General features: G+C 36.4%; 1 protein-coding gene across 1 annotated transcript; it reads right to left on the bottom strand.

Moving 5' to 3' along the window:
* Positions 1-244: 244 nt before the first annotated feature.
* Positions 245-895, bottom strand: LOC109238468. Its single transcript, XM_019404942.1, has 2 exons — positions 584-895; positions 245-301 (listed from the first exon to the last, which is right to left on the bottom strand). Exons 1-2 carry the CDS (start codon positions 893-895, stop codon positions 245-247), a joined length of 369 nt encoding a protein of 122 aa, XP_019260487.1.
* Between the last annotated feature and the right edge of the window lie 7,820 nt (positions 896-8,715).

The following is an 8,715-nucleotide window of genomic DNA, read 5'->3' on the forward strand; positions in this document are numbered from 1 at the left end:
TTATATCAATCTCTCTTTGGAATATTTCGGCATGTTCTCCGGTTGTGTCGTTTTCTCCCGCATAGTGCACATGTAACTGTATTTCCTTCCCAGCCTCCTATGCCTCTCTTCTTTTTAGGTCTTCCTGGTTTGATTTGTCCTTTTGGTGGCAGTACCACCTGCGAAGAGACATGTTTTGGAATTTGCCACGTTGTTTCATCAGGCAATGGATTTACTGGTATCTCATATGTTTTTAGCAAGTAGTCTATGTTGTAGTAATCCGAGCAATACTTGTATGAATCCATATGGAATTTTTGTATAACTGCCATTGCATGTGGACATGGAATATCGTCTAGCCGAAACCTCCCACAAGTGCAGTTTCTTTCATGTAGGCGCACCACATTTCTTGTTTGGCCATCAATTACTAAATGTAAGAATTCAGTTGATGGCAACACCTAGTATAATTTTAATTAAGAAAAGTCATTAGCTATATGAAGTAATAGTATTTTTTAAATAACAATATTCAGTTGTTTAGTGAAATCACTAAGGTAAAAAAGTAAAAATACAGTACATGCAGTGTTTTTATGATTTTGAAAATGCATACCGTCATCATCTGTGATAAGATAGTATTATCTGACAATATTTTTTCATACTTTGCACCAATCTTCATAAATGATTCCACTGCATCCTTCCGATTGGTGTAATTCCATTTTTGAATCAATGTTGTCATAAAGTCAAGCAAATTCACAACTGGGAGGTCTCTTGCGTGCTTGTTTACTGCATTTACTGATTCCGCAATATTCGATGTCATGGTCATGGTTCTATTTGCCTTGGAATGCGCCCGGGACCATTTATCATATCCAATATCCATCGGGTATGTTTTCACTCTACTATCAATAGCTTCTAACTCTGCCATATGCCTGTTGAATTCTTCAACAGTGTATGCTCTTGCTAACGCAAAATATACTTCTTTGATTTGTTTTTGGCTCTTCCTAAAGTTTGTCTTTATGTTGTTCCACAGATGGAACATACATGCACAATGAGGGACTTCTGGATAGACAATTGAAGTTGCTTTCCATATAGCATCATGCCTGTCTGATACAATGCATATTCCCTCTCTTTGTCCCTAGGTTTCTCTGAACTGCACGAAGAACCATTCCCACGATGCATCATTTTCCGAATCAACAATTGCATATGCGAGGGGTAGAATTTGTCCTGTAAATCCAAAGAACAAAATATCAATTACAACACACTATAAAAATTTAGCATTTCATATAGTAGTATAGTCATAGGTAGGTGCAGGTGTGTAGCAAAACAACTATATACTCTGTTGGTATACTTGTATACCATACTGGTATCATATAATATTTGAAAATATTTTTTGTTTCTTTAACTGAATGTAATTGGATTGTACACAAAATATTAATTTAGTATTTCATATAGTAGTATAGTCATAGGTAGGTGCAGGTGTGTGCCAAAACAACTATATACTTGTATACCATACTGGTATCATATAATATTTGAAAATATTTTTTGTTTCTTTAACTGAATGTAATTGGATTGTATTCTTACCCTCTACGTCTTGCGTGGAAGCCGTGAGTATGGTCCCTCTATATGTTGACTTTAAAAAACTTCCATCAACTACAACTATTGGCCTACAATAGACCCATCCTCTAATCGATGCATATATAGCTATGAATGCATACAAGAAGCTCCCATCTCCTTCAGTGTGTAGTCGTGTCACCGATCCTGGGTTAGCGTACTCTAACATATAAAGGTATGTTGGCATTTTCTTGTATGACTCACTTGGTGATCGTCTCAATAATTGCATTGCTTTTTCTTTTGATCTCCATGCTTGCATGTAGCTTAAGTCCATACCATATGCTTTTTGGATGTCTCTTTGGATATCTGTTGGTGTATATATGGTTTTCAGGTCAACAAGTTTATCTTGTACCACAGCTGCAACAAAAGCTGAGACAACTTGCTTTTGTGAACAAAATCTCTTATCAGTTAAACAACTGTGGACAGAATTGGAATCCGTCACTTTGAAAAGATTTGATGCTCGCAGGCTTGATGCTTTAAGTTTCCAAGTGCATCTTTCATCCACGCATTCAAGGATATACCTGTTTATAGTACAAATACAGTTATGTATCATGTTCTATTGATAAAAAACACACACAAAAATCCGTACAATTATATACTCACATGGTATACTTTGTTGGATTACTTATATACTGTATCAGTATCATATTTTGCTGATAGAAAATATAGACAAAGCAGCACAATTCTATACTCACATAGTATACTGATTTAGCATACATATATACTATATTGGTATTATGTTTTACTGATAATAACAAAGACAAACCAATACAATTATATACTCGCATAGTATACTGATATAGCATACTTACATACTATACCAATATCACTGATAAAAAACACAGACAAACCAATACAATCCATACTCGCATAGTATACTGATTTAGCATACTTATATACTATATAGGTATCACATAGTTTTTTACTTGAAAACATGCAGACGAACCTTCTTGGGCATGATTTATGAACCCGATATTGACATTTTTCTCTAACTGCATACTGTTTCATAACGAGAGCCAGCAGGTTCTTGTCTTCGTAAATTTGTCCTTTTTCAACATTTTGATGAAATTGATCAGTTATGATGTTTGCATCATCAAGTTCTAAAATAGCGTCATCTCCTTCTTGCATATCAAACGTAGTAATCATATCAGTGCTTTCAAATTCTGCAATTTCTGATGAAATTGAAGCAACATTGAAACTGGAGGTGCTTGCAGCTATAGTGTTTTTAGCAAACGACACACACAGGGGAAGTGTTGTCATCCCTGCACTTGATTTTTTCAATTCCATGTAAACACTAACACTCATATCGCTGCAAATTGTAATTGGTGGATATCCTTGAGCAATAGCATACTGAATAACTATCGTTTTACTTTCCTTTTGCAGTTGCTTTGCAATTTCTCTGAGAAGTTGTTCAAATTTCCAATAGGTCTTTATTAGAATTGCATAAACATGAAAATTTATGAAATTATTGTTATCATCCCATTCTCCACTATGCTGCAGCAGAATTGGAATATTTTTCATGATTCTGAAGTTATAATCACTTTTATGTCCATAATTGAATCTCAACAATGCAAATTTCAACACTGAGATTTTTGTGAATGATCGTGACAGCTCTTCAATTCCTATTCAGTCTGATTAGATATGTCACTGAAACAAAGTCATTCCGTTCTGTCTCTGTTTTCTTTTCGGATTCCGAGATGAGCCGGAAGTGTTCGAAATCAACAGTGTTCGAAATTTCAACAGTATATACCTGCAATAGATTTTTCGAAATCAAACCTCTAGATCTCCAGATCTCCAAACCTAGATTAGAATTTTCAGCTAAAATTTAGAAGTTTAGCTCCGAAATCAAAATCAAAACAACAGCGAAATCAAAATCTGAAGACAACAGCGAAATAAAATCTGAAAAGAAGATGCGAATCAGCATCTTCGATCTTTTTTTTCACACTTAGTGATCTTCAAATTAGGGAATGTCGGTGGAAATCTCAATTTTGTGCGCTGATTTTCTGAAATTTTGAGCAGCTTTTGCGTTTTTATACGTAGGGCATTAAGCGTGGGTAGTTATTTTGATATTCCCGTTTATTTATTAAATGGGTAGGAGATTATAATTATTTAGTGGGTAGAATTCTTTAATGGGTAGGGCAGGGTAAATAGTTTTACTTTTATAGGTACTCCTGTCTTTTCCCCCAAAAAAATCGGAACAAACGAGGTTGTTATAGAGAGATTTTGACGGTATCTTGGGCTTACACTTTCCTGGGAATCACGACAAAAGCTTATTAGGTATCTATCCTAGTAGTGGAACCAAATAATTATCTTGTTGATTTTGCGCTTAATGTTCTTCATATAATACACGAGCTTATTTTTCTTAAGCTTTGTGTTTTGCGCTTCCTAATGTTCTTCGTATAATACATGAGCTTATTTTTCTTAAGGTCTGTGTGATCTTTTACCACTACGATACTGTTTCAGAATTTTATCGTCCAACTTAAAACAGTTAACCAGAAAATCTTCCAGATCAGAAGCGCCTCTAATTTTTAAGACGGGGAGAACTTCACCCTGCCAAAAGTTGACGATCAAAAGAGACAAATATCTAGGGATGGTTCATTATTTCTAAAGGTACTGGTCCAAAATAATTGAAAAGGAGAAAGGGTTTATCAATTGCAGGGACAATCAGGGCACACCATACAAAAAGAAGGAAAAGCACATCAGGAAATGCAACCTTGTTCTGAAAAAATTACAGACAGTTAAAAAAACTACTTCCACTATTATCAAGAGGTACTAAAATAATAAAAACAGCACGTACTCCTGCTAAGATAATGCGAAGACCATTTATTTAGTAACAAACCCTTCAACATTTATGAAAAGGGAAAAACGAAGAGGAAAACTAGTCACTCAACAAAAGATTGTTGCAAAGGAGCCTTATCTCCAGATAGTTTTGCACCCATCTGCATTATGATGGAACCTGGTCATAAACCATACTACAAACTTCATAATTTTTTTTAAACTTCCCTTTCATCCTTAGCTTATATTGTTGGGGGAGGCGGGAGAAGAAGTTGTTTTTACTAATTAATCTCTTTTTATAATCATTTTACATGCAGCGTTTGTTAGTGTGATATGGTTTTGTGTTTGCACAGAATTTCAATTAAGATGGCAATACTCTTTTTTTCAATCATCATTAACTCCAGAATATGAGAATAATGGAAAATTCATGTTCATAAAATAGCTTAACATAGGTCAAGCTAAACCACAATCTATCCTTCAGTAGTACACCACAATAGGTACATGCTTAAGCTGCTTAGCTAGTTTGGTGGCCTCGATATCAAGTTACAACCACACACTAACCTTCTATACAATAACATAGGTGACAAGAATAACTAGTTTGGGTGCTTCAGGCCTGCATCCTACAGCAGAGCACTAGATTCGACATAAGAAAGCAAGAATCATGAGCTCTCACTTTAATCGAGAAGCCTATGACACCACAGTAGTTCACAGCACTGCAAGTTCACTGATGTGTTAACCAACTAATAGAAGGCCTAAGTGGATAGAGAAAGAAGTTCCGAGTGTTAAGATAGAAGGACTCCTTTTTACCATAATGTATGAGTTTCAAAGCATGACATGGGTCCAAATATGATGTTGCCCCAAGTCTTCTCTCTACCTATGACCTCCTCAAAGGCTCAAACTCAATGTAGAATGTACACCCCTAAGCACTGCTTCCAATCGCATGAGACTAAGCTATATCTCCAATCTTGCATGAGCCTAATCCCTGACTCCATATTTGCATAAGACTAAACCTTGTCCCGCATCCTGCATGAGGTTAAGCTCTACCTCCATATTTGCCTTATCTTTGCATGAGAGTAAGCTCTGTCTCCAATCCTGCATGAGTCTAAGCCCTGACTCCATACTTGCATAAGGCTAATCCTTGCCTCCTCATTTGCATCATGATAATCCTTGCCTCCCCACTTGCTCGGGACTAAACACTGTCCCTCTTTGCACCAATGCTGCTCTATTTTCTACTACCATCTACTTGCTTTTCGATCGGGCTAAGCTTTGCCCTTCATTTCACAAGACTAAGCCTTGTCTTGTTACATCATATTATTGCATTTCATGGGCTGAAATATCGCCAATCTATCCAAAGGCGCCATAGTCTAAAGGCATCATCCTCATAGCCGGAAGGCACCATGCGATGGCCTGAGGATCTCTCAAATTTGCATATCATTATTCAAAGGCGTCATGGTTCGGAGGCACCATTTTCATGGCCCGAGAACATCATTTCATGGCCTGCGAATCCCTCACTAAACAATTCATGGCCCGGGAAGTCATGGTCCAAGGACGTCATCTTTAACCGTCCGAAGACAACCTTCATAGTCCAAAGGGAATTTGCATCATGTTTAAATTATCACAAATACATTTGTAGCATCTTTTATCTGCAGGTAACCAGTAAGCAACCGCTATCCTAGCGGGAGCGATCTCGCTCCGGTTCACTCTGACCGTCCCAATCATAGCCGCTTCCATATCTCGTGTCTGTTCTTACAATAATCACATCGGCATACTCCGCAGGTAAATCCAGAACTACACATGGCCTGATTCCTATAAAACCAGGGATATGTCGGCAACTCGAAAACCAGAGCTCAGCCTCTGTCTTTCAAAACATCCCATCTGGTCAAAATTGGCCATCATTTCTTTACCCGAAAACTCTTTCATCCTTCCCGGGTAAAGAGGGGAAGCTGTTGATACCCAATTTTTCCCTATATATTTTAAATATGCATAAAAGCCTTCAAAATAGCATATACATGCATATATAAGCATGCACAAGGCTTTCATTATTTTCCCATAATTTTAAGGGTTTAAATTGATTTATTTTCTCCCCTTTTATCCATAAAATCCCTAATAATTATTTCCAAAATTATTGTTTTGATAATTCATTTATTTGATTTCAATAATTATGCCAAAATATGGCTAATGTGATTTTTATGTATTTTTACAATTACATTTAGTATTTTTAAGCTAAATTGCATATAATTTCAATGTTAGCCCATTTTAAAACATAATTATATCTTATATGCATAAAATTGGCCCCTGTATTTTTAAAATGTTAATTATGTATTTTAAATCATTTTGGCAACTTAAATTATTTTCCAGAAATTACCTATAATTTTTATAAATTAAAATAAGGAAAAACTGGCTATTTAAATAATAGCCAAATTTGGCTTTCAATTGTAGCCAAAATCGGACCAATTCCCAGCCCAATCTTCTAATTAAAAACCCAACCCAGACCCTATTAACCCCTACCCAAACTCGGAACCCACCTACCCGGTTGAATCCTGACCGTTGATCTCCAGATCAACGGTCCAAATAAGCCCCTTCCTTTTTTAACTCTAATCAACCCCCCCCCCCCCCCCAACCCTAATCACTTTTCCAATCCGTCGCCTACAGATGCTCTCATCTCCCTCTTCTCTCTCAACCTAACCCTAATCACTTTTCAACTGCCGCCTCCTTCTCCAGTCTTCTCCGGCGACTATCTCTCAAACCCCATGCCTCTAATGGGTCTCTCATCGCCTTGCTCATCATCTCTAAGGCCTTCAAGGATCCTGGGCCATGTCGATTTGGACCTAGGGTTTCTGTTTCTGTTACTTATGGTTTCTCCGGTGTGATTTTGGGAAAAATCACACCTTATATGTCACGATCGGTGAAGTTTGCAACAGGTTCTTTCAATTTCCACTTGAGTTTCCTTTTGAAACCCTAACTCTCTTCTGAATCTCTCAGATTCGTGTTATTTTCATGCTTTAAGCCTGTTTCCTTCTATGATTTGCCTATTTTTTAAACTTCTTCAGAAAGATCCTCTTTTTTAGACCATTTTACTTTCTTTAAAAAACTAGGGTTTTCTCGGAGTTCTTTCTACACCTGTTCCAACCGATTTCTTCATGATTAAACCTTTTTTCCTTGCTTACTTTGACCGATTCTATGTTCCTACTGCTTTTTAACTCGACTCTGTTAAAAGCCCTAATTTTTAAAGATTTTCTTTACTTTGTTCCTGTGTGTTAGCATGTTTTTCTTTGCTTTTGTTCCTGTGTGTTAGCATTATTTTCTTTACTTTGTTTCTGTGTGTTAGCATGATTTTCTTTGCTTTGATTCCGTGCGTTAGCATGATTTTCTTTGCCTTGGTTCCGTGCGTTAGCATGATTTTCTTTGCCTTGTTCTGTGTGTTAGCATGATTTTCTTTGCCTTGGTTCTGTGTGTTAGCCTGTTTACCTGATTCTTGTTAATCTCTCATGGTCACCATGCTTCAAATATGTTCTGCTGAATCTTTAGCCTACTTATATTACCTCTATATGATTGTGTTTGCTCATCTCTTGTTTCTTTCTATCTATATAGCTGACCTTGTTTGTTTGCTACTCCTGTTCATTCGTCTCTATTTATATGTTGAGAATACAGAATCATGACTCCCCAATGATTGATTCTGATTTTCCTTAATTGATGGTGATTGAAAGATCTTCTTTTAAAGCCCTAAAAGCTTTACCTCGTCTGTGTAAATTAACTGATTTCATTATTTTATCTACTATGGTACCTTGTTTTACTTAGTCTTTCCTTAATTGGATTTTTCTGATTTTGGTCCTAATTGACTACTCTATGCCTACTGAACCTTGACCCCTTCCTTATTTAATCATGCACTGATTCTTCTTCCTGCCTTATATGGTACTGAATCTTTCCGTTTGATCTTGATTCCCTTAACTTAAGGGAGTACTTCCTTGATTCTCTAATTGATTGATTCTGAGTTCTTAAATTAGTACACTACAATTATTTTTACCTAATTTCATTACCTACTTTCAACTATAAATACCCTAAGTCTTTCATTAACAAGACACAGAGACTTGGCTTTGAAAAACTCCTCTCTTATTAAAAATCTCTGCTCCCCCCTCTTCCTTGTGTTATTTGCTACTATTAGCCGGCTGCAAGCCAAGGCTAATCATCTGTGCTCTTTGGTTCTTTCATTCCGCTTACTTCTATCTTCACTGATATGTCCTAGTTTAATTTAAAGCATCAACAACAACATGCTTCTCTTCTTGTTGCAGTTTCTTTTATTTCTAGCTTGCTTTTACTTGTGGTTCTGTTGTGAAGTTTGTAGTTAGGTTGTATTATCAG

The sequence above is a fragment of the Nicotiana attenuata genome, unplaced genomic scaffold (genome assembly GCF_001879085.1).
Source record: "Nicotiana attenuata strain UT unplaced genomic scaffold, NIATTr2, whole genome shotgun sequence".
NCBI classification, from domain to species: domain Eukaryota; kingdom Viridiplantae; phylum Streptophyta; class Magnoliopsida; order Solanales; family Solanaceae; genus Nicotiana; species Nicotiana attenuata.